Source organism: Apium graveolens, chromosome 7 (genome assembly GCF_009905375.1).
Source record: "Apium graveolens cultivar Ventura chromosome 7, ASM990537v1, whole genome shotgun sequence".
NCBI classification, from domain to species: domain Eukaryota; kingdom Viridiplantae; phylum Streptophyta; class Magnoliopsida; order Apiales; family Apiaceae; genus Apium; species Apium graveolens.
Window position 1 is genome coordinate 263,204,995 of NC_133653.1, and position 25,336 is coordinate 263,230,330.

A 25,336-nucleotide genomic window follows, 5' to 3' on the forward strand; every position below is an offset into this window, starting at 1 on the left:
CAGGTGTTTTTTTATTTAAACCTGGTGCATGAACTTCGGAATGCTCAATGTCCGCAACCAAGTCAAGTCAAGTTGTATCAACAAATTTCACGACTAATTATGGTTGTCAAAAAATATTTCAACACAATACAATACAAAGAATTTCTAACGTTAATATACGAGAAAATTTGACTAGTCAATTACAACTCAACACACAAATAATTTCTAATGTTTATACACGAGAATATTTGACTAAACAATTACAACTCAACACATATTTAGGGATATTTTTTTCCTACGTATTAGCCAAAGATAAATACTGTCCCCAGATACCCTCATACTTTTGCCTATCAATTGTATAAAAAGCCCCTGACCAAGTGTTCTATGTCCTTTCTCAGACTTGTAAACTCTTTTACAAAGATACTCTTTTCTTTTTATGTACCATGAATGATGATTCCAATCACAAGTTCACAACTGCTAAAAGAACTAAATCGAGAAAACAAACATACTTCCTCTTTGGCTCTTTCTATCTAAGAAAAGTACTAAACTCCTGCATCTCTTTCTTACAACTTAATCACTAAACAAGTGCAAAAAAAAATTCTGATAAAGAACATATAGTTGCATTAATTTTTTTGGCAGACAAAATATGATCACATTTCTTAGGTTGAAATAATATAGGGTGTATTCTGAAACTATTTGTGCAGACAAAATTTTTTTACTATATATAATTTATAAAAAGTATGATCACGATTTCTTCGGTTGAAATAAGAAATGTCAAAACAGCCGGAAGAATATTCTGTACGGTTAAAAAAACAGAGATATCATACTTGCAATTTTTTTTGGATAAACTAAACCTCAGTTTAAGTAGGATATCACATATGAATTATGATTGATAAATACGACCCGACCAAATTAAGGAGCATAGTTGTTATTTTTCCGGGTTAATAACAGAAAGGGGATAAACAGGTTTCTGGTAACCCCAAATAAGCAAAGAAAACTGCGTATAAGTTCGTGCACGCATAGTTCATGTAACCAACCGACTGCTGGTGTTTTGTCACATTTAGGCACACCGTCACCTATGGTTCCTTCCATGAAAGCCACCTTTATTCTTGGCTATGTAACCATTCTTTGGCTTTGGTATCTCATGTATATCCATCACTTGTATTGTCCTTTGTTTTTTAGCTTCAAAAAAACAAAAGACAATAATACAAGTCAATGATGATAAAGCATGAATGAGTTGTTCAAAGGATGCACGAATTATTAGCGGAAAATGTATGTACCATTTTGAGCTTCTTGATAGTTCTCATGAAGCCTCCTTCTTGCTGATGCCAGTCTATCCGGATCAATGGCTGTTTCCTTGTGAGGTGGTCTCTGCAAAAAGCCAATATAGTATTCAGAAAAACTTGGAACACGAATATCTTACTCCATTTGGCAGCCAGAAAGTAAACAACACAGACACCAACTTTGAATATTTAATAATATTCAACAATATTCAATTGAATTTTTTTATATATTTCTAAATAGAACCAAGAAGTTGCACACTCCAGAAAACAGATGAATTGGAATTCAAGTTCCAATCTTGATGCGACAGTGTATGTACTATGAAGTGCAGAAAACATAACTCAGCCCGACAAAATGTATGAACAATGAAGCAATAATAATGTCAGATTGAAAAAATGCGTGAACTCTGGAGTACTACTATTGTCAGATGAAATATTTCATGAACTATGGGGCACTAGTAATGTCATGCCGGAAAGATGAACCACCTCCAGTCCTCCACAAAAATGACAGAATGAAAAGATAACAAAATAAAGTAGCTTATTGAGTGCGTGAGCATAAAAATGTACATTGAGAGGAGGGGCAGAAGCAGATCCTGCAGTTGGTCGGTAAGAAGGCTTAGGTACTACTTCTCTTCTAGGAACAGATTTTGGCTTTTGTTCTGGCTCTGAGTTATTCCTTTCTGAGCCAGAGCTCCCATCTACACCAATTAGTATTAAAGAAAGAAAAGAATGAGGATAAGCAGATAACAAAAAAGATCATCTTTGAATACGGTTCCATACTTACTGTTTGGATTTGGGGAATATGCAAAATCAGGGACCTAAAAAGAAAAGTTTAATTCTCAGTAAAGTTAGATTCACAACAAAAACCATTTTAGCAGAGGGTGTTGTTCATCATTTTCACCTGGTGACCATTTGGGAGATTCCTTCGCATGTTCATTGGAGGGGATTCTCCATCAGCTGCCTCCACCATTAAGGAACTTTATTTTTAGACAAAAACAAAGTTGTAGTACTATATAGCCTAAGAAAAGGAGTTTCGCGCAGTTAAATTACCAAGAATAGTAGAAGATGGAATTTCTGGTGGGTTCAACTTCACCCATTCATCAACCAAATCTTTCCACTTTCTGTAAAACATAAAATCAGATTAACCTCTAACTACATTCAATCCCGCAGAAGTTTTCAGTATTGAATTATCCAAACCTCACTAGTTGCTTCACCAGTCTCCTTACTTCATTCGAATCATGCTTCCTCAACCGATTCACATGCCTCCCTATATCAGTTTCCTAATCAAATACAACAAACTTTAGCTAAAATAAACCAAAACACCAATTGTCAAAACCATTGCACACTTCATAACAACCACACTATATACAATTACCAATCAGCTCAAAAAAATTAACTAGTAATGTACACAACACTCACCTTTAGACCTTTAAATGTGATATCCATATCAGCAAGTCCTTGAAGCAATTCAACTAAAGAATCCTCAGTCTGAAACAACGATCATCAAATTTAAACAACTCAAACACAAAATATACCTACAAATATATAGTTATGCATATGCTTGTGCGTGCTAATTTAAGAATTGATGACTTGTATAGCGTAACTTGGATGCAAATCATCACGAGCACCGGTGATGTTTTGCATCCAAATTACTAATTTTAGCTTATACAAATTACTTCTCAATCCTCATTCTAAAACTAACTCTCACCCGAAACAAATTAAAGACTACTAAACTGAGAGCCGATGATTTGTATAGTATAATTTGGTTGCAAATCATCGATTTCGGTGATGATTTGCATCCAAATTACTAGTGTCAGCTATACAAATCACCTCTCAATCCTCATTCTAAAACTAACTCTCTTCAGAAACAGACCTGCTCGGGGTCTTCAATCTGATCCTTAATTCTAAGTATCCTTGTCTCCTCATCATCATCAAACAAACCAGCATACGGATCCTCCTCTTCCTCATCATCATTCACAACATCAACCTCAACATCATCCTCTCTATGAACAGACTGCGGAGTATACGGAGAGTGTTTAAGCTTAGCTTGATGATTCTCCACTTTCATCACCGGCTGCACTATCCTCCTATGATCAACAACTTCGTCACCGCAATTCCTACAAGCGTATAATCTCTGCACAATCTCATCTCTCCGATCCTTCAGCTCGTGTCCGTAATCCGATGACGCTACTGATATTGCTGTATCTATAAAACTCCATATATCCACAGCTGAGTTCGATAATATTCTTCGAAACTCATCTGAATCCATTGTTATTATCTAAACAAATTGTAATTTCTCGATGATTTCAACTACAATACGAGGATCTGTTCAGTATAATCCAAATTCATTTCACTGTTAATTATCTCAGAAACTTCATATACATACATGTATAATACTTATACACTTGTTTTTAGCTAGATAACTATATATAAGAGGGGGGGGGAGAGAGAGAAAGGTGCGGGAGAGAGAGAAGTAAGGAAGGAAGAGGGAGAGAGAGAGAGAGAGAGAGAGAGGGCGGGAGAGAGAGAGATAGAGAGAGGGCGGGAGAGAGAGAGAGAGATAGAGAGAGGGCGGGAGAGAGAGAGAGTTGTTTAAGCTATGTGAAGATGATCTAACGCAAGAGCGGAAGGGGATGAAACGACGATAAGGATGATTGAAACGACGATAAGGATGATTGAAACGACGATAAGGATGATAGATCTATGTGTATGGGGGAGTAATAATTAGGTGATGAAAAGAGGAAGAGGTTCCATTAATGGAGGTTAAGAAGGATTTGACAGGTACAGAAAAGGAGGATGATGGAATTTTCAATCTGTTAGTATTATTTTTCTGACTGAGCAGACTTTTTTATTTATTTTGTTTTATAATGTACTCCCTCCGTTCCGTTAATTTCTATACGTTACTATTTGCACGCATTTCGAGACCTTTATAAAATATGATTCCGTAATGTTTTTTTCAATTTTTTTTTTAAATAAAAGTTTAAACATGAAATTTTTATTCAGGAAAAAAAATTAAAAAAATATTGTGAAATTATATTTTAAATAGACATTGAAAACGTGCTGAAAAGTAACGGGATTTGGAGTATGATATAATGTATGATGATGTGTGAATGTGTTGAGAATTGAAATTGTGTGTATAGGTAATGTATTGATAGCTGTGAAGCATCAATAGTTTGAGGGAAGGTGTCTATCTAGGGTTTGATTAGCTGAATAGTTGGTGCGGATATTTTTTTATTAATTTTATTATGATATCAGTAATAGCCATATGGATACTTGGTTCCTGATCGGAAAAATACATAAAATATATCGTTTCGTGTTTCAAGTGTTCAGAATAAATTGTCCAACATATCCACAAATTATGTGTGTATTCAATTTTAAAAATTTTATAAAAAAATATGTATTTTTGATATATGTATTCAATATCTACATTATAAAAATATGTATGTTAAAAATATGTATCACTGTATTATAATATTAAAATACGCATATCAGGTATACATATTTTTTATAATTTTTTTAAAAAAATTTATGTATAAAACAATATTTTAACACTAACCCAAATGATGAATATTTTAACTTTTTACATATAATTTATATTTTCATCTTTTAAATTCGGAAAAGTGTTACACATGTGATATTTGGTTTTGAATTAAAAAAAGTACACATGCATGATGTATGTATCAAGTGTTAGGTTATTTTATTTGTTTGATTATTAAAGTTATTTTTTCAGTGATATTTATTTTATTAATAAAGAGTTCTAAGGCATTTACAAAAATTAAAATAAAATGAAATGTGGTGAACTAGATGAAAGAGTAAATTATATAATGATGATCCTATTTTAAAATAATTTTTGAAATAGAAATCAAAATTTCAAAATAATGACATTTTTTTTCTTGTGTTTCAAAAAAATAATAACCGTCAACTCTTGTTAAATTTTCGCCGTTAAAAAATAAGACTCGACTCGAGAAGTAAAATCTGGCTGCGAGGTGTATTAACTGATACTTGAAAAGATTGATATTAATTTATGAATTTGTTGTTAATTTTAATTTTACACGAATATTAATAGAGATTATAATTTTTTTGCAGAATTTTGTTAATTTCACGTAGTTTTTTATATATGGTTCAAAGTCTCGTGTATTTTAGATAGACAATTTAAAAAAACACCAAATTATTAAAAAAATCATGAACTATTGAATAATAACATGAGATGTTAATAAATATTTTTCAATTCAAATTAAATATCATAAATTGAGATGACACTTCGAAAGTTTTATATACTTCCGTGTATTATCATGTTTCGCGTAATAAATGGTAGCCCAAATCTGACCCGTTAAAGATACACTTCGTTTTGTGTATCCTTTCATGTCGTACTTTATGTAATTTTAAATTAAAATTAAAATTAAGTAAATAAGTAAATAAATACATATTTAAATGTTATATTTTTACTAGTCGAGTTTTAGGTCAGTAAGTCAATTAATATCAATGTGGTTTTTAAATTTAAATGAGAATTTATTTTGTATATCTCTTTTTAAAATTTATATATTTATTTATTCTATTTAATTTCGTTTCGTATTATGTATTCGATGGTAAACCAAAATCGATACTAAATTAATGTATAATATGTATTCATAAATTTTCATGTTTGTGTAGTGAAAAAAGCAAAAAAACCAGTAATTTCCGTATCATTTTCTTATTGTATACGAAGTTGTGGTTTTAATCACAAAATTATAATATTTTTACATCAAGATTGGATACATATGAATTTTAATGGATTTTTTATTAATATTATTAAATATTGACAAACTTAGTGAATATTTAAAATCTAAACTAAATATTCATAGATTTGAGTTAGTACCAAATAAAGAAATTTCATAAAAATTTGGAATAGTAACTCATGGTAATAAGGGTACAAAGTACCAATAATTGACAAGATTTCAACGTTTTGACCCGAACACGCCAATATAGACCACCCACAACAACGCGGGTGCGTCTGACGTGGCAACATCTACATTCGTAAATACAGAGAGAAATCCAAGCGTCTTTATCTTTCACGTTCAACTGGGGAAAGAAGTAAGATGACTGTGTTTTTAATTCCGCCACAGTGATGGGTCCATTTGGCCCCACATTACTAGAGGATAGATATACAGTCTAGTTGTTTTTTCGAAAAGGATTTTTCATTTATACAAATATTTATTCAAATTTTCATATTATAATTGTACTTGTTGGATATTAAATTTGATTTTCGCTATTTATTTAGTTTTAAGTTAAATTCGAACGTAATGTTAGTTGAGTGAATCTACTTATAATTCTATATTTTTCACCTTACTCCCTTCGTCCATAAAAACGTTTCCTATTAGTATTAGACACGTTTGCTGATACACATTTTTTATTGTTAATATCTTTAATTTCATATTAGTATTAAATATAAAAATTTTATTATATTAAAATACTCATAAATACAAATTTAACAAGATCACTCATAACTATATTTGATTTTATAAATTATACGTAAATTAATAGTCAATCGCTTAACATAAACAGTGTCAGAAGTTAAATAGGAAACTTACAATAACACGAAGGGAGTACTAGTTAATCTAAAAACCTAAACGTTGTATTGGGGATGGAATAAAAAAAATTAATGAGAAGTAAAGACAAGACAAAAACAATTTGCATAGTGTAAAAATTGTTATAATAAAAATTATGAAAACAGTGAATGTGAAAATGAATGTGAAAATTAAAGAATTAATGAGAATTATGTGAATGTTTTCAAATTAAAGAATAACCTCATCAAAATCTAGCACAATACAAGGGACAGTGACATGGGTGGGGGGACACATTAAATGGTGTCTATCTTTCAGTTCATTTTGTAATGGATTAGAGGCTAGTAGCTAGTTAAAAATTCTATTTATGTAGAAAAAAGTGAAACAGTAAATTTTAATAAAGAGATAAGAAATGGTATATTCGGGACAGAATTAAAGTGTGACAATTGAGATAAAGTCAAAGCTAGTAATGTAAAATACAGTTACAATTAAAAAAAGACATGAATATAGAATGTGTCGTTTTTAAAGGAAAAGTAGGCATCTTTTGATGCTTTGTTTTGTTTGGTTAAATGTATTTAAATTGGTTTTGGAGACCACAAAACAACCAAGAGCATCGCAGCATGGTTTGTTTTATTTTTAGCCAAGTGAATTAAAAGTATGTCTCCAATTTTGACTGCAAGTGAAAATGACCCTGCATCAAAACAAGTTTTACTTTCGGGAAAATACTGATCTGCCCGTACTTTTTACTAGATTTCGTTCATGACTCCACAACCACGTTAAAATTTAATATGATCGTTTTATACTCGTTTATTTATTGATTATTGAAGATTAATGGGGACCCAAAATAAATATGAATTCATTATAATAATGAGAATGAAATGAAATTTAAAGATACTTTTTTTGGTAATATTTGAGAGTTGCAGTTCATTTGATTATTCATTCAATGATCTCATTGTGATATAAGGCCAAACATGTGAAGTATGCCATGAGATAAATTATGAAATGTTTGTTGCTAATAAACAACAATAACTTTTAGTTAGTGATAAAAAAAATATAATTAACTACATTCCGAAAATGTGTCAATATAATTTGAAAATTATGTCAACTTACAAAAGACATAGACGTCATTAGAAAAATCAATGGTCAAGAAAAACAATAATTTCAGAAAGAAAGTTTGGAGAAATGGGCTTGCATAGTTATGGATTGGGCCCTGTATGGCTCCGGCAATCCAGAATTGGTTTTGGGCTTTAATCATCACCAAGTAGATGTTTTCTTTTCCAAATCCGATCAATAATAAGGCGTTATTTCAAAATATTAAAATTGGAACTAAAATAGGAAAATTAACAAAAAAATCTTTTTAAGCTTACCTGTGGTTTTACTATTTTTTGAAAATATTTGCAAAAACAACTAAAAATAACCAGACAAGGAACTTATTCTATATTTTCTTAAAATAACTATTTCCTCTGTCCCACTCATTCTGTTTTTATTTTGAATTTTCAAAATCAAACAGATCGAACTTTCACTAATATTTAATATATATTATTAAGCATTTAAAATATCATAAAAAAATTTATGAGATATAGCATCAAAATTAATTTTTCATTTTGTCAAAATTTAAATAGAGAATTTCTAATTTATGGTCAAACTATAATGAATTTTACTTTTATAAATCGAACGGGGACACAATGAATCGAACTGGGACACAATGAGTGGGACAGAGAGAATAATTTTTTTTGGTTGCATTCGAGGTTACATGGGGTTAAATTTTAATTTTCATCTGGTTGCTTCAAACATATTTTTACAAAAATTATTTTTAAAAATCGTATTTCTTCAAAAAATTTCAATAAAAAATTAATTCAAATTTGAAAGTTCATGGGTACTTCGTTACAAGCTTAATGTTATTATCACGATAAAACATTGAAAATGTTTAATGAGGACGCGTGCTAAATAGTTTTCGTTTACAACCACAACTCAACTTTTTTGAGGAGAATTTTCAAAATTTCAGTCAAACTTGTATTTCGATTTGTGATTTTTTTTGTTCTGGTCAATTTACTTGTATAAATTGAACTCGGCTAATTGGTGGCCAAGTTGACTACGAAAGTCTCACCAGTATCTTACGAACTTTCCAGTTGACGTATTGCTATAAATAATGCAATTACGCATGCAACTAATTTATTACACACGCACACTTGAACAAAGCTTCGAAATTATAGATCAGACTGATTAGAATTAGAGAGTACGTACACGTGTTAAGTTACCAGTTCTCGTAAATATTGCGATGAGAATGGAAGTAGTGGAAGAAGTGGTGATAGTAGGGGGGGGGAATATGCGGAGTGGCAACAGCGGTGGCGCTTAAGAGATATGGAATAGAGGCAGTGGTGCTGGAGAGAGCAGAGAGTCTTAGAACCACTGGTGCTGCTTTGACTCTAGCTTCTAATGCATGGCTAGCTCTTGATGCTCTTGGTGTTTCTCACAAGCTCAATCCTCTTTATTCTGCTTTAACCAAGTATTCATTTGCACTTTGTCTTGCTCAAATTAAGTTTCATTTTGTTAACATCTGAATATGTCACCCAACACCTACTGGTGTAGCGGTATCTCCTCTCGTAACCTCGTTACAGGATGTACATTTGAATATGTTCAGTGATTTGACCTTTCTTTTGATTTTGCAGGAGTGTTGTAACTAATTTAGGCACTGGTGCTGTCCAACATGTCCCTTTTCCCCCAACTCAAAGGTGAGTATATGGTAAACACCTAGCTACCTCGCCCTTTGGAAATTTATCATCCAGCAAGACTAATTTGTAATACAATTTACTTCTGGTTTAGCACTTGATGTAGTACTGATTTATATGTTGTGCTTAATGTAGGGGACAAGTTGGACCTAAAACGGTGCACCGTAAGGCCTTACTGGAGGCTCTTGCTGAAGAACTACCTGAGAAAAATATCTGTTTCTCTTGTAAAATAACTTCTATATCAACTGAGTTGGATACTCAAGGTTCCTCCATTGCAGTTCTCCAAATGGAAGATGGAAGTACCATCAAAACTAAGGTGTGTGTACTTTGGGGGTGTAATTTTTCTCAAATTTGTTTCTTATTATTTCGACTAGTATGCACCAATACTAGTTCACGAAATTCAGCCTGTCAATGAACAATTTTGTGAAGATTCAACACCCCCTACCCTGATGTGTGTAAATTAAGTTATATTCTGCCTTTTTGTAATGTTCGAAAAGAAGGGACCTTAAATATCTAGCTTATTTAGTGGTGTTGAGGTTATATACTCAGGATTCGTTGATAGCCTAGTGACAAGAAGGTATATACTCATGATTCGTTGATAGCCTAGTGACAAGACTCATTCCCCCTTCTATAATGACCAAAAGTCATGAGTTTGAATCCTCACTTTTCTTCTCTCATACTTAAAATCTTGTGCATTGAAAATATATAACACAATCAGTTACTATATTATACTGCAGGTATTGATAGGGTGTGACGGGGTGCACTCACGTGTAGCTCGCTTTCTAGGACTTGGGGAACCAGTGAACTCAGGACGATCTGGCCTAAGAGGTTTATCAGTCTTTCCTCAAGGCCATGGATTTGATCATCATGTATTCCGATTCACTCACGCGGGCTTCAATGGTGGTTTTGTTCCTATCACTAAGACAGAGCTTTACTGGTATTTTGTTATTGTCAATTCTGCAGATGCAGGTAATGACATTACAGCTGAAACACCTCCAGAATTGATACAAAAATATGTCATTGAACATTATTGCAAAGACTTTCCACCCGAGTACTTGGACGTAGTCAATCACTTGGATTTGTCGACATTGACATGGGCAGCACTCAAGTTACGACCCCCCTGGAATGTTACATTTGGTAAATTAAGCCAAGGAACAATCACTGTGGCCGGTGATGCCATGCACCCCATGACACCTGACTTAGGCCAAGGTGGCTGTTGTGCCCTTGAAGATGCTGTCGTCCTAGGCCGCTGCATTGGCAACACGTATCTCAACAACGGACAAAAACTTATGTCGTCGGAGGTATCTAAAGCCATAGATGATTATGTCAAGGAACGAAGATGGCGCGTGGCAGGAGTGATAACAGCCTCGTTTATATCAGGTTGGGTGCAAGATGGTTCTACATGGTTGAAGAGATTTGTTAGAGATGCTATATTTTATAGGTTTTTCGCTCAATATGCATCCAGTGTCATAAATTATGATTGTGGAAGCTTACCAAGGAGATCATCCTCAGCTGAATCAAACTCAAAACAAGATTAATCAGGGCATTCATGTCATAGTCTTCTGAGTTGCATTTGTATAATGTTTCAATAGATAAATGTACTTTATTGCTATTTTCTGTACAGATAATTAAATTTGTGTTCATTGACTTGACTGTTTGTACTCTATTTTGCTATAATAATTGGAGCTAGCAAGTTTTATAAGTAACTTGAGAATTTCTTGTTCAATTTTTTTTTTTGCACTTATGATAGCAACTCTGCAGGTAAGTTTCCTGCATAATAAGGGGGACTAGTCTTAAATTTTAACTATAGATTATGATAAACTACTATAATTTTGTTCAAACTCCAATTTAAAATTTAAGTGTAGTAATTATTTCTGAATCTTAGTAATTTCACTTCATTATGCAGTTCATATGTTTAGCTCTTAATCATTGAAGAGACTAAGCAGGTAGAGAGTGAGTCCACGAAATCTACGAGTAATATATGGAAGGAGTGGAGGAAGTAGTGATAGTAGGGAGAGGGATATGTGGAATGGCTACAGCAGTGGCGCTTAAGAGATATGGAATAGAGGCAGTGGTGCTGGAGAGAGCTGAGAGTCTTCGAGCCACTGGTGCTGCTTTAACTCTAGCTTCTAATGCATGGATTGCTCTTGATGCTCTTGGTGTTTCTCAGAAGCTCCACCCTCTTTATTCTCCTTTGACCAAGTAATACTTCGTTCTTTCTGTCATGTACTCTAATCAACTCGTTTGAATTGATCGTTCTATGACCTTTCTTCTCTTCATGAATATAGTGTATGATCCAATTAAGTTCTACTTATAACAACCTTAACGTTTTGAAAGAGTTGTTTACTTAATATGGTATCAGAGCTCATTCTAAGGAAGGGTCTCATATACATTCAAGTGCGAGTTAGAGAGAATATTAAATAAAGTCTCCTTACAATAACTTGGAATTATGAATTGGTAAATTAACAATCTTAACTTTACTACAGGTATGTCATAACCAATCTTAGCAATGGTACAGTCCAACAGATCTCTTTACCACAAAATGAAAGGTGAGTATATGTTTAAACAAACTCTCTGTTGCTCTTATTTCTCTTAAACAATTAATCATCAAACTCTGTACTCTTTACATATATAGAAGAGGAAATTAACATAATCTGAGGCTGTATTATTCATGAGATAATCTGAATCTCATGTATTTAGTTTTTGGTTAGAGTTGGGATGAAGACTTTAACTGGTTGGAACAAGAATCTGGTTCATGTTAACTAGGTAGCTCATTCCTTAATCCATATTAACATCTAAACACTCTATCAGTTCTCACTTGAAAACACGGTCTAAAGTCAGAGACTCTCCGGAGGTATAGTCTGGCTCAGAAGCAGAACTGGGGTTGGGGAATCAGGTGTATGGAAAACTTACCATCATAGGACTGGATACACTTTCTGTCTTTAACTCGGGTTTTTAGATCTACACTACCTATTAGTATCTTGCCGAGCCTGATGCAGGGGACCAGTTGGACCTAAAACAGTGCACCGTAAGGCCTTACTGGAGGTTCTTGCTGAAGAACTACCCAAGAAAAATATCCATTTCTCTTGCAAAATAACTTCTATATCAACCGAAGTAATTGAAGGTTCCTCCATTGCAGTTCTCCAAACTGAAGATGGAACTGTCATCAAAACGAAAGTATGTACTTTGGAAGTAACACTTTCTCATATATCTTTCTTATTACCTTTCCCATACGTGCACTGAAATATAATGCATTTTAAGTAGATAACATATTCAATAAACGGAGACTGCAGGTATTGATAGGGTGCGATGGGGTGAACTCACGTGTAGCTCGTTGGCTAGGACTTGGAGAACCCGTGAACTCAGGACGATTTGGCCTAAGAGGTTTATCGGTTTTTCCTCAAGGCCATGGTTTGGATCATCATGCCACCCGAGTTGTTCATACCAGCTTCAATGGTGGTTTTGTTCCTATCAGTTACTCAGAGGTATATATTGGTTTCTGGTCACTGGAACAGATCCAGGTAAATGATAACAGAACACATATACTATGTCCAGGGGCAATTAATCATACTAAATTTGTAATTTTTTTACATTATTCAACACGCTTAATTTTGATTCTCTGCATATGCACCATACACAATGATCTCTTGAAATCCAAACGTTAAAGATGAATTAGTTGACTTTTTTCAGAGGACCAAGACATTACAGCTGCAACACCTCCAGAATTGATGCTAAGATGTCATTGAACATTATTCCAAAGACTTTCCACCCGTGTACTTAGACATAGTTAATCACGTAGATGAGTCTACATTGACATGGGCGCCACTCAAGTTAAGACTGCCATGGAACGTTATATTTGGGAAATTATGCCAGGGAACAATCACTGTGGCAGGTGATGCCATGCACCCAATGACACCTGACTTAGGCCAAGGTGGTTGCTGTGCCCTTGAAGACGCTGTCATCCTAGGCCGATGTATTGGCAACACATATCTAAAAAACGGACAACAACTTGTGTTGTCTGAGGTATCTGATGCCATCAATGATTATGTCAAGGCTCGAAGATGGCGTGTGGCTGGAGTGGTAACAGCCTCATTTATATCAGGTTGGGTACAAGATGGTTCTTCTTGGTTGAAGAGATTCGTTAGATATGCTATATTTTACAGGTTTTTTCCTCAATATGTTTCCAAGGTCATAAATTATGATTGTGGAAGCTTACCAAGGATATCTTCTTCAGCTCAATCAAACTCAAAACAAGATTGAAGATTGATCAGGGCAATCATTTCATAGTCAAATATTATGGTTCATTATATTCTGCCTTTTTCATTTTTGAAATTATTGGTTTGGATAGTTAAAAGGTTGAGCAGAGTTTTTTCTGAGTTGCCTGTAGTTTTGAACATAGCTTTTCTGAGTTGCATGTAGTTTTGTATTGTCTCAGTTTAGTGTAAAAGGTTGTACTTTCTTTGTTACAGAAATGGTTTCTTCAGTTGGACATTTGACCATGTTAATCCTAATTTTTAGATTGTCACACAATCTTACTAACTACTAGTACTACTTATGTAAGTGTATCTAGGAGAAGTAAGATGTAAGATGAGAGACCTTAAAATGTGTACTATAAATTAGTTGCGAAGATTAAGATGTACTACTTAGCATGTCTAGAAATTAAGCTATTTTGACAGTCCTGGATTAGCAAACCACACAGTGACGGCATGAACACATTGCTGTTGATAGCTTGAACACAAACCAGACTATCAGTTTTCATGACTACATTAGACCAAGAGTGTCTATCGATCCAGCTTAACGTCTCCTTAATCCCAATAGTTTTAGCAATTTCAGTTTGAACATTACCAACTGTTATGAATACAGATACTACAGCTGTATAACAGGTGTCATTGTGTAACATAATTAGATCTAGAATATGCTGTCATTGATGTAGTATATATATAAGAACTTATCTCTGTATCAATCAAGTTAGTTAATACAATTACATTTCTCATTTCATTATCTTCTTCCGCTCTGCAATATGTTTCTCTGAAATTGTCATGGTATCAAAGCCATCACACTAAAATCTATATACACATTAGATAAAATAGATACAATATAGATACATATACAAATACAGATTCAATGTAATGCGATCATACGCAGCTACTGTTGGAAGTACATCAATGGCGTCCAATCCTGTAATCGATATCAACCATCCGTACTATCTTAGCTCATCCGATCATCCAGGTCTATCTCTTGTCAGTGAAGTACTGAATGATCAGAACTACAATCATTGGAGTCGATCTGTGAAAATTGCGTTGTCTGCAAAGCTCAAGCTAGGGTTTATCGATGGAACTCAATTGCAACCTGCTGCAACATCACCGCTGCTTTCTCTGTGGATGCGAAGCAATGATCTGGTAATGTCCTGGCTATTGAACTCTGTTTCTGCTGATATTCGTAAAAGTATTGTATATATGCAAACTGCGAAACAGATTTGGGAAGATCTTGCTAGTAGATACTCTCAAAACAATGTACCTCGATTGTTCAATTTACGTAAAGAATTGTCATCACTTACTCAAGGATCAAAATCGGTCACTGCATACTTTACCAAATTTCGTGGATTGATCGATGAATTGGATAATCTAGATCAAATTCCGCGATGTATCTGTCAAAACAATAACTGTGCGCGTCATAATAAGGCAAAACTGGACAGTTATGAGCAACGTATCAAATTGAGTCATTTCTTAATGGGATTGAATGATCATTTTACAGCTACTAGAGGTCAGATCTTACTTATGAGTCCTTAACCTAACTTAAGTCATGCTTATGCAATGATACTTCAAGAGGAGAATCAACGAGATAGTGTTGTTGTCAGTTCTGGTGTTTCTTGTAATATATAATAGATGATGTCAAAGATTACTGAAGTTAATAATATCATTAGCATCTCTGATCATAATATGAATTAAATCAAATGGACATCTGATCTGAGTAGAAGATTAATGAACAGTTATTTTCAGTAATCTACTTAAGTTTGGGGTAACCCTAAGTAAGTTGTATTGTTATCTTAATCTGCATTTTGTACTTGTAACAGTTAAAGTCTGTAAAAATGCAAAGGAACAGACTAGAGTCTTTTTCCTAAAACAGTATCAAGCCTAAGGAAGCCCATTGCTTTAATTTTGTCCAGATTGGTGACCATCCCCGCTTCTTCCTTGAACCTAGCGAGATAATCCCCCAGCTCTTCATTCGCCCTCTGCCGACAATGGACCAAGGCTTCGGTATCCTTCGCCTTTCGGCACAGGTGCGAGTAGTACTTTAAAAATTTCCTCTTTAACTGCTCGTAAGACCCGATGGATCGAGACTTCAGGGATTTGTACCACATCGAGGCAGACCCTTTGAGATAAGTCTTGAACATTTTGCACAGCATGATATCGTTGTGGCCCATCCCAACCATCAGGAGTTCATGCTTTTCACAGTGGTCCTCGGGGTCCCCTTTCCCATTGAACTCGCTCATCTTGGGGAATTGTCTCTTTTCGCCCGGAGGGGGTCGGTACAGTTCAATCTCTTGTGTTACAACAGGTTCTCGATCGGGCCTCCTATCACCGAAGAGGGCCTTCTCCAAGCGATTGAGCCTGAGGCGGGATCCATCAGGCTCTTCATCTGAATCGGAAGAGTAGGGTTGCTTAGCCCTCTTCCTTCGGGGATGCGAATCAGAGTCAAACTTATCTTCTTCGTCATACGCCTTACGTTCCCTTCTATCTTTATGTGCTCCGTCGGGTTCTTCAGCCCGCATCGCTTCTCTCAAGACTTGTTCTTGCAATTCAATTTCCTCCCTCTGCAGTTGCAGGGCTTTCAGCCGGAGCGCATCGGCTTCTCTTTTCTTGGCTCGCGCTTCTGCTTCTTTGTCAATCTGATCAACTTTGGTTTTTCCCTTTTCCGCGGCCTTTTCTGCCCGAATCTTTAGGAGTAAGGCCTCTTCTTCAGGGGTTAGCGTGATAACCCCGTCCTCGTCAACTAGGGAGGATGGTTGTCCCTTTTCGGTGAAACCAGGTGGCGGTGAATGCTCATGAATTTCTGTCATAGTCTTCCCAACTGGTAACTCTCGTATTTCCCACAGACGGCGCCAAATGTTACGCCCAGATCCTTCGGTCGCGTGAACAAGTTTCGGCTGTATTGAAGATGATTTCGGCCGTACCTGAAAGTGAAAAGAATGCGAGGGTTTGTACCCCCGATTCACCTCCGGTGTGAGAATCAGAATCTGGCTGGAAAAATATGGTAGTAATACAAGAGAAGCAGAGTGTTGAGAATGTGTATGTCTTGTCTTACTTCACAAGGGTTTTTATACCCAATCCTGCAGTGAATGCTGATCCGTTACAAATCATTAAGGAGAGAGGGAAAAGGGGGCATTATGTCCCTTGTTCTATCCAACGGTCCGCGAATAGTGGGTCTCGGCCTGAGCTTCCGTGGGCCTTCGTTACGCAGGCCTGGAGGTCCTTCGGCCCAGTAGCACAACCGCTTAATGGGCCTTCGTTCGATGGGCCTTATTGGTCCTATAACCAACAACCCCCTATAATCCCAATCTCAAATATCTTTGGTTTGGTGATTATTGTAACTCGGAAGTGACAGGATGTGTTGATGATGTGCACTGTGAAAAATACGGAAAATTTAAATATCCTCCCCATTATTCATACCCGCATACACAATCATCGCATGGTTTGATTTGCATGTCTTCGGCGTTTGAGCCCGCCATTATTTTGTGGAATCCTCTTGTTCGAAAATATAATATTAAAACTCTTCGCCCTACACGTATTCCTGGCGACGCTTTAACTTTTGGGTTTGTACCTGAAGATAATGATTATGTTGTGGTAAGTATTCCATGGTCATTGCAAATGTTTAGCCAGAGCATAAAGATCTCATGTCGAGTTCCGGGGAAATTCATGTTGCAGATGTGTAATGTCCCAGTTTCACCTTGAAGTGTCTTTGCAAAGCTTGCAAGTTAACCTAATAGGTAGAGTTGCCATTCTACTGTGGAAGCAAGGCCTTATGGTCGGATGATGTGTTAAAATCTGTGTAACAAGTAAAATTCTAAATTACATATGCATTGTTACAAGTAAAATTCTAAATTCAGAGGTTACAGGTTTTTTGATCCACTTAAGCTTTACATAGAGTCAGAGAGCTTACAATTAACAAACAAACATCACAGACCTTTGAAAGCAGCTAGTTAACATGAATGAAGTGGCTCAATAGATTGTTACCGATAAAGAATTGAATTGAAACATGGCACAATTGAAAACTACTTGTGCAGCACCAAAATGCGCTTCAAAAATCAAATCATGCCATTGTAATCAAAACTGTTGTCCCCTGCCTATGCCACAGAAGCTTCATCCGGCATCCCATTTTCTCTTCGCTCAGCTTGTGCCTGTGCTACCATTGGGAATTTCAATCTCTTCTCTTGGTACTTCAATCTTTCTCCGAAGTCCAAGTCTATTCTGGACTGGACCTGTCCCAAAAGGAATCAACATGATTTAATCTAGAGCTCCTCCTCCCTGGTTATCAGCCGTTTATTAGAAGTAGCACGAAGAAGTTTTAGCACAGTTAAAAAAATGTTAAGTCTCAAGAACTGTTCTTATATAAGAGATTTGTCGGAGATCAATAAAAACTTTTATTTTCCTTATGCTTTATTTGTAATATTTATCTCCTATGTCTAATTTTGTGTATTTTCAGGGCCAACCCTTGTTGGAGAAAGTGATTTAGGCGGGACACAAGGGATGCTAGACTTTTGTGCAAAGCAGAAAAGAACTTCAGAGATTGAGCTGATAGACATGAACGACATCAATTGAGCTGTAAAAAGGCTTACCAAGTCTGATTTGAGGTACCTGTTTGTTGTTGATGCAGCAAACTATTGTAATGCGCTCTTCTGAAAAACACAGAGCTCTTTTCTAGTCGCATAGTATCCTTAGGATTATAGAATCAAAATCTCTACTTTATAATTTGGATTTGATGACCTGTTTTAAAAACAAAATTAGATTCTGGTATAAACTTTGTGAATAAATACTTAACTCACTGTTGAATAATGTTCTTCTTCTTAACAACATAGATCCTTTTTCTTGTCGCATAGCATCTCTGGATTATATATAGAATTAGAATCTCTATTTTAATATTTCGACATAATGACCTGTTTTAAAATACAAAATTCTGTTCTTGGATGAAAATGTGTACACCTTATGATAGATTGAATATGAATCTGTTGCTTAATATGAGCCGTCTTCCAGGCGGACTAAAGTACTTTTAAAATTTTTCACATTGACTGCTATTGCAATGTAAATTTATTACTACAATTCTGAATGATCAGTAAGAAAATACGGAAGTTATCTTCCGTCTACAAAAGTTGAATGGTTGTACTGGTAAATGGAACTCTTCTGTAAATTGTTTCTGAAAATCTGTTAACAACAGATCTTGATCTCTATAAATTCTGCAATCTGCATGAGCTGATTTGTAGGGTGCAGTTCAGAGCTCGACTTGTTTCTCATTATAGAAAAACAAGAAATGACTTCTTTTACAGCTATGTTCTGCTTTGGACTATCTCTTTTCTTGATGTTTCATGTCATGGAAGCATATGATCCCACAAAAGGATTCATTTCTTTGCCCTTCAATGCATCTGTTTATGAAATTCAAAAGCCATACGACAAGCAAGAAAATCAGCGGTACAGCTTCAAGAATGGAGTTCACAAATTATGGGTTTTTGCCAATGATAAACCTCATACCACAACTAGCAACACAAAGCCAAGAACTGAGATTGCTATCCTAGTAAGTGATTTTATATTTTATACTATCTTGTTGTGGTTACTGTCAAGGAATCAATCACTCTAAAACCTCAAGATGTCAGAGAAATATCCTTTTCAAGATCTTATATTAATATTCAATACTCCCCAGTCGAACCTGAGTCCTATCGCCAGTTTGAGCTCTGATACAATGTTAAAGAACCAATCACTCTAAAGACAGACCCTTTTTAGGATCTTATATTAATATTCTAACCGTTAATTTAGTAACTAGCAAGTGATCTTTAGTAATACTACTCAGAGGACGATATGCTAATTACAATTTCGTGTTTGTAATAAATTTGATCACAGGGATACGGTTACTCATCAGGAATATGGGAATTTGCAGGAGATGCATATGTTCCGAAAGGGACAACAGGTGTGACCATTATGCAAGTATTCGGGGCAACTCCACCTCATGCCTCAACTCTAATGCTTAGAGTTTACAATGGCAATCTCATGTACTATCGCGACACTGTCCTACTTCCTAACATCTACAATCAATGGTTCCACGTCAATGTTATTCACAACGTCGATGCTGCTAAAGTAATGGTGTACATAAATGGACAGCTCAAGATGACAGCAGATGGTCGTGGTGGCGCTTCTCATTTCTTCAAATGCGGTGTTTATGCACAAACGGGTGATTCACCTCGCATGGAATCCCGGTGGAAGAATATCAAAGTTTTAAAGCACGCTTGAGAGATTGTTGATCACACCATATTATTACTGAAGATGTTATGCTTCACTTGTATATAGCCAACTATGTAATGGATTTTGTTGTCTTTAAATGTTGTACCTTAAATTTCATCTAGCTTCTACGGACTTATAAACCATAAGTAGCATATAAGTTGGCCGCCAACATGCCCTATAATGACTCAGAACTTAAAAGTGGACTTCAATTCCTGATCACGAAACACCAATTACCATTTTGAGCAGCCTGCTAGTTTTGTTTGGACTGAGTAATACTTTTTTAATAATAATATAATCTTAAGATAGAATTACAAGAAAAGACAGCCTGGGACAAAATGAAGTTTCCTTCTCTTCTTGTCACATATTGTTGTCATATGCATAATCGAATCAGATTCTCTGTTTTGACATTCAAAATTACAGAATCATGTATATTAAGGCTGGTTTACATCTAAATTATGCCGTCTTCAAATCTTAAAGAATGCATACAACCCTTTCAACTCCAGATTAGGCACTGTCTACTCTTTAGTTTTGCAGTGTGGAGTACTCACATTTTCTTCACTAGCATAAATGGAAATGCAATATTATAAGCTAAAAGTATTATCATAATTTTCATTTGAGCCAACCCACACAAATTATACACAAAGTTGTTTGGTTCAAGTGTAAATGAGTCTTGTGATGGTTTATCGTTCATAATAAAATATTTCAGGCAGCTTGCACGCACCTCGACTAATTGTGGACTAGAACAACAACTCACCGTTATATCATTCCTAAAGAAATATTTATGCTATCTTGCACACCTCGACTAATTCTGGCTAAAACAACAATCGACTGTTGTGGTCCTCCACTTAAAAGTCAAGTAATAGGACAAAAGATTCGATCTAAAACGGCTATGAAGAACAGAATACTCTTCACGAGAAAAATTAGGTTTGTTGTGATGGTGCTCTAACCACCAGCTAATGATTTTATAATTCAATGATCATTAGCCATAAGTGGATAAAAATACATTATTTGTTTCTCTATAAATAGGGCTATTGGTAAATCACTAATTATCCATTCAAACGAGATATGAACATGACTTCTTCAGCTATCATCTGCATTGCTCTATCTCAGCTTCTTCTGCTTTTAGCCAATGCTAATGATGTTCATCCCACAAAAGGATTCATTTCTTTGCCATTTAACACATCATTCTACCACATTCAGAAACCATACGACAAGCGAGTAGATCAAAGGTACAGCTTCAAGAATGGAGTGCACAAATTATGGGTTTTTGCCAATGATAAACCTCATACCAGAACCAGCAAAACAAAGCCTCGTACTGAAATCGCTATACAGGTACGTAATTCCTAAACTCGTAGCGTTTATTCCACTCTGCTACAGAGCAGGGCAAGTTTTTTTCGTACATTGTACTAATATTTGCTTAATTATTAGACCGTGCGTAGGTTATATTATGTTTTTGATTCGATTTTGACAAAATAAGTATGTTAAGTAGGAGCAGGGTAAGTTTTTTCGTATATTGTACTCAATAGGTCGTATGTTTTTAAATTCGACAAAATAACTATGTGTGAACACCAACAAAGTACTGGTGCATTAATTGGCCGAAGTCTTGGTTTCTGCAAAAGAGGTCAAGGGTTCGACTTCTGATTTAACTAAAAAACACGTGTATGTGAATTTTTACAGGGATACGGGTACTCGTCAGGAATGTGGCAATTTCAAGGAGATGCGTATGTTCCGAAAGGGACATCAGGAGTGTGCATAATGCAGGTGTTTGGAGCGAATGCACCTTATGCTACCACTCTTATGCTTAGAGTTTACAATGGTGCGCTCATGAACTACAAGTTCAGTGTCTTGGTTCCGGATATTTACGACAGATGGTTTCGGCTAAATGTTATACACGATGTGGATGCCAATAAAGTGATGGTGTACATAGATGGAGAACTCAAGTTGAAGGTGAAGGGCCGCGGTGGAGCCTCTCACGCATTCAAGTGTGGCGTTTATGCTCAAGATCGTGATTCAGTTCGCATGGAGTCACGTTGGAAGAATATCAAAGTTTTAAGACAATCTACTTAGTTTAGATCATTTTGACACAATTGTAGCTAGCCACCCTACACTGAAATACTTTTACTAATGTTTTCCGATACAATAAATTTCCGGCAAATTAGTCAGCGACCACATTGTAATATTGTAAGAAAAGTTATAGGCGCAACTCGCAAGTATGTTGAGCTAAACAATTGTGTCTGAGCATGCAATGACAACCTCATGCATCACAGTTAGTTTAAAGTTCTGCTAACAAAATCAACATAATAAGAGTATGTCAACTGCAAGTCTTCACTTAACTGTTAGTTCTCCCTTCTTCCAGAAAATTACGGTTTAATTGAGAGGCTCTACTTAACTAAAGGAATATGTTAAAGCATGAAATGATTTTTTCCAAGGATTGTTAAAGCATGAAATCTAATGTTAAAACATTAGATTTCAAAAATCGAGACCAATTGATCTACGTACCGATTAACAATCAACAAATCCGTATCGTAGGGATGATAAATCAAAACAAAAGTCTTATAAAAGTTTAATACTAGTAGTTTACTACTCCCTTCCCTTTGTCCCATTAGGTTCACCCTATTGGGGAACCAGGAGTTTGGTAAGCATTATAATATTTTTCTAAGATATAGTTATATAAATTATTTTGATTTTTTTTAAATAAAATTTAATGTTCAAAATTTAATATAACCAAAAATTTAAAATAAAATACGAAAATTTACTTTATATTCACCGTAAAATGTGTGTCGAGTGTTAAAAAAATATGTAGTGAATTGAATGAGACGGGGGAGTAATATTTAACATTTTTATCTTATTTATTCAAAATAATTTATAGTGATAAATCAGATATTAAAAATTGAATCATTGATTTCTGTTTAAAATAAATCGGAAATGTATGAAGTCGATCATTGCACTTTTCTAACTGCGTCTTCTCAAGTATGAATATTTTAAATGGTCACGAGTATCCTCTCGTATTCGACTTTTTTCTCTTTACCTCATCGAGGCTATATAAGCCATGTTAGTAGTAAAAAAAGACTTTATTATTTAGCTCAATCTCCTGCGGAAACCAAATTTAAGTTCATATAATACGTGGAAGGCAAACAATATACAGTAAAGTGCATTTTGTGTATGTGCATGATGTGTCTCAGATCATTTTAGACACTATATTTTAAAAACTAACATGTTGTGTACATGAACTCTGAATATATTTGTGATTAGTGTATTTCCGTCAAGTAAAACTAACACCGTTAGTTTTGCTGGGGCAGTTTTGTCAATTTTCATACACAGTTAAAACCCCCAAATTACTTTACGCTTGTCATTTAATCTCTTCATCTTCTATACCCCTCATTTTATCTCGCGAAAACAATCCCGCCAATTTTCCTTGTTGCCCAATACCCCGTTGTTGCTGCTCAATCGATCAAGAATGGTGTGGATTCGGAGAAACCCTAGTGATAAAAATATCTACAAGCCAGACGAAGGTCCTGATTATAATGGTTAGAGCTTTTATTTGGGTTTTGTACTTAGGGTTTGTTTATAATTAAGTTTTTATGATCTATTCATAGGGTTTGTTGGTAAATAGGATTTTTTGATATGCACGGTTGTAAAGTGTATTTGTTAAATTGAATATTTATAAATGTATGTTGTTGTCGATCCATGTGCATTATTGGTGTGGTCCTTTATTTTATATTCATTTCAAATAGAGATAAAAAAGGAATATTTTTTTATGTTTGCTTGAAATGCGTTGTTTAGTATAGCATGTATAAAGTATTATATTGCTCTGCAGTGTGATATAAAGTTGTTTTACAAGGTCAATTTATTTGTGGCAGCTTATGAAGACATGTTTACTATTAAATTATATTATGGGTGTAAGTTTAGTGAGACATATGTAGGCATTCAATATGTTGGAGGGTCATTTGACTATTTCGATTTGTGTGAGACAAATACAATGAGCTTACTTGAGTTGATTAACATGTTCAAAAGTGTAGGGGAAATAGGTATATACACATTATTCTATAAGTGGCCAAAGACTGATATGATAAGAGGGTTGCATACCTTAGACATAAACTGTGATATTTTAGAAATGTGTGAGTTGCTTCCACCATCAAAGGTTATATATGTGTATGTCATCACAACTGATCCTATTGTTGTGGTTGATGGTGATGGGGTGCCTACTCAGGAGTTTGCCCCCTCACAAGTTAAAAATATTGAGTATGTTGATCTTACCACAGAGCAGGGGGAAGCAAACATTGATGAGATGATGGAAGATCATGAAGGAGATGTTGAAGACAATGTAATGGGTGAATTTTTCAATGATGGTGAATCTGATGAAGACTACAACCTAGTAGAAGATAGAGATGTTCTAAGTGATTGCAGTTTTTACTCTGATGCTTCGAACATGGATTCTACTAATGATGAGATTTGTAATCACAAGAATTTGAGGGATAACAAAAGGCAAGAAAAGGCCAAGGGAAATGGGAAAAAGAAAGCAAAGGATAGCGTGAACATATCTGAGCAGTCTGCAGATAAGGAAATAGTTCCTAAGAAGGACAAATTGGAAGATAACAAAAGTTATAGTGAAGATGAAGGAGGAAATGTCAATGATGCCTCCACTAATTATGCATCAAGTGATAAAGAGACGATGACATGTAATTCAACTGATGAAGAGGAAATTACATTTCCAGTCTTCAATCCCATCACTGACATGAAAGACCCACAATTCCAGCTTGGTATGTTGTTTCCAACTACTAAAATCTTCAGAGCTGCAGTGAGAAAGCAAACAATTATGCACAGAAGACCTATTAAGATATGCAGAAACTATGGCATCAGGGTGAGGTTTATATGTGAGAAGCCATGTGAATGGAAGATTTATGCTTCAAAGATGAACTCAACTGATACCTATCAGATCAAGGTCTACAACCCTAAACATACCTCCACAACTACTTTTTATCAGAAACAAATTAACTTAAGGTGAATTGCTGAGCATTATGAAGATGACATCAGAATGAATCCAACATGGCCACTAGCTGCTTTTTTTGAAACAGATTGTTAATGAATGTCATTATCATGTTAGTGTCTATGTAATTTTAAGGGCAAAGAAGAAAGCTTTGGACAACATAAATGGTAAACATGTGGATCAATATGGGAGAATATGGGATTATAGAGAGCAGATTTTGAAGATGATGCCTCAGTCAACAGTTCAAATTATGACAAAAAATCAAGTAATAGCAGGTGGTAGGAAGAGATTTAAAAGAATGTACATATTCCTTGGTCCACTAAAAATGGGACTC

At 35.1% G+C, this 25,336-nt stretch overlaps 5 protein-coding genes across 6 annotated transcripts; 4 read left to right on the forward strand and 1 right to left on the reverse strand.

Annotated features, from left to right (window-relative positions):
- Positions 1 to 803: 803 nt before the first annotated feature.
- On the reverse strand, positions 804 to 4,096 carry LOC141671202 (putative mediator of RNA polymerase II transcription subunit 26c). Its single transcript, XM_074477364.1, has 9 exons — positions 3,133 to 4,096; positions 2,679 to 2,747; positions 2,457 to 2,539; positions 2,310 to 2,380; positions 2,161 to 2,216; positions 2,044 to 2,077; positions 1,827 to 1,957; positions 1,260 to 1,350; positions 804 to 1,161 (listed from the first exon to the last, which is right to left on the reverse strand). The coding sequence occupies exons 1-9, from the start codon at positions 3,526 to 3,528 to the stop codon at positions 1,052 to 1,054; spliced, it is 1,041 nt and encodes a 346-aa protein (XP_074333465.1). The 5' UTR covers positions 3,529 to 4,096; the 3' UTR covers positions 804 to 1,051.
- A 3,885-nt stretch (positions 4,097 to 7,981) lies between these two features.
- Positions 7,982 to 11,234, forward strand: LOC141674850 (monooxygenase 2-like). Its single transcript, XM_074481554.1, has 5 exons — positions 7,982 to 8,011; positions 9,115 to 9,305; positions 9,469 to 9,531; positions 9,664 to 9,844; positions 10,266 to 11,234. The coding sequence occupies exons 1-5, from the start codon at positions 7,982 to 7,984 to the stop codon at positions 11,064 to 11,066; spliced, it is 1,266 nt and encodes a 421-aa protein (XP_074337655.1). The 3' UTR covers positions 11,067 to 11,234.
- A 208-nt stretch (positions 11,235 to 11,442) lies between these two features.
- LOC141674851 (monooxygenase 2-like) lies at positions 11,443 to 13,403 on the forward strand. Its single transcript, XM_074481555.1, has 6 exons — positions 11,443 to 11,730; positions 12,015 to 12,077; positions 12,340 to 12,382; positions 12,450 to 12,466; positions 12,528 to 12,705; positions 12,822 to 13,403. Exons 1-6 carry the CDS (start codon positions 11,510 to 11,512, stop codon positions 13,191 to 13,193), a joined length of 894 nt encoding a protein of 297 aa, XP_074337656.1. The 5' UTR covers positions 11,443 to 11,509; the 3' UTR covers positions 13,194 to 13,403.
- Positions 13,404 to 14,436: 1,033 nt separating this feature from the next.
- On the forward strand, positions 14,437 to 20,224 carry LOC141672216 (citrate-binding protein-like). Of its 2 annotated transcripts, none has more exons than XM_074478756.1 (3): positions 14,437 to 14,927; positions 18,232 to 19,314; positions 19,638 to 20,224. In XM_074478756.1, exons 2-3 carry the CDS (start codon positions 19,054 to 19,056, stop codon positions 20,022 to 20,024), a joined length of 648 nt encoding a protein of 215 aa, XP_074334857.1. In that variant the 5' UTR covers positions 14,437 to 14,927; positions 18,232 to 19,053; the 3' UTR covers positions 20,025 to 20,224. The 2 variants fall into 2 exon arrangements, with proteins under 2 accessions (XP_074334857.1, XP_074334858.1); XM_074478757.1 differs by lacking the exon at positions 14,437 to 14,927 and adding an exon at positions 17,440 to 17,515.
- An 842-nt stretch (positions 20,225 to 21,066) lies between these two features.
- On the forward strand, positions 21,067 to 22,230 carry LOC141675089 (citrate-binding protein-like). The gene is made up of 2 exons (XM_074481812.1): positions 21,067 to 21,347; positions 21,693 to 22,230. The coding sequence occupies exons 1-2, from the start codon at positions 21,081 to 21,083 to the stop codon at positions 22,080 to 22,082; spliced, it is 657 nt and encodes a 218-aa protein (XP_074337913.1). The 5' UTR covers positions 21,067 to 21,080; the 3' UTR covers positions 22,083 to 22,230.
- The last annotated feature ends 3,106 nt before the right edge of the window (positions 22,231 to 25,336 follow it).

Excerpts from the sequence above, each read along its gene's own strand:
- LOC141672216 (XM_074478756.1), top strand. The coding sequence starts at position 19,054 with ATGACTTCTTTTACAGCTATGTTCTGCTTTGGACTATCTCTTTTCTTG. Across the intron at positions 19,315-19,637 it reads GAACTGAGATTGCTATCCTA|GGATACGGTTACTCATCAGG; the intron begins GTAAGTGATTTT and ends ATTTGATCACAG.
- LOC141675089 (XM_074481812.1), top strand. The coding sequence starts at position 21,081 with ATGAACATGACTTCTTCAGCTATCATCTGCATTGCTCTATCTCAGCTT. Across the intron at positions 21,348-21,692 it reads GTACTGAAATCGCTATACAG|GGATACGGGTACTCGTCAGG; the intron begins GTACGTAATTCC and ends GAATTTTTACAG.
- LOC141674851 (XM_074481555.1), top strand. The coding sequence starts at position 11,510 with ATGGAAGGAGTGGAGGAAGTAGTGATAGTAGGGAGAGGGATATGTGGA. Across the intron at positions 12,078-12,339 it reads TCTTTACCACAAAATGAAAG|TTCTCACTTGAAAACACGGT; the intron begins GTGAGTATATGT and ends ACACTCTATCAG. Across the intron at positions 12,706-12,821 it reads GAACTGTCATCAAAACGAAA|GTATTGATAGGGTGCGATGG; the intron begins GTATGTACTTTG and ends CGGAGACTGCAG.
- LOC141674850 (XM_074481554.1), top strand. The coding sequence starts at position 7,982 with ATGGGCTTGCATAGTTATGGATTGGGCCCT. Across the intron at positions 9,532-9,663 it reads CCTTTTCCCCCAACTCAAAG|GGGACAAGTTGGACCTAAAA; the intron begins GTGAGTATATGG and ends TGCTTAATGTAG. Across the intron at positions 9,845-10,265 it reads GAAGTACCATCAAAACTAAG|GTATTGATAGGGTGTGACGG; the intron begins GTGTGTGTACTT and ends ATTATACTGCAG.
- LOC141671202 (XM_074477364.1), bottom strand. The coding sequence starts at position 3,528 with ATGGATTCAGATGAGTTTCGAAGAATATTATCGAACTCAGCTGTGGAT. Across the intron at positions 2,381-2,456 it reads CTGGTGAAGCAACTAGTGAG|AAAGTGGAAAGATTTGGTTG; the intron begins GTTTGGATAATT and ends TATGTTTTACAG. Across the intron at positions 1,162-1,259 it reads CTATCAAGAAGCTCAAAATG|CTAAAAAACAAAGGACAATA; the intron begins GTACATACATTT and ends GTTTTTTTGAAG.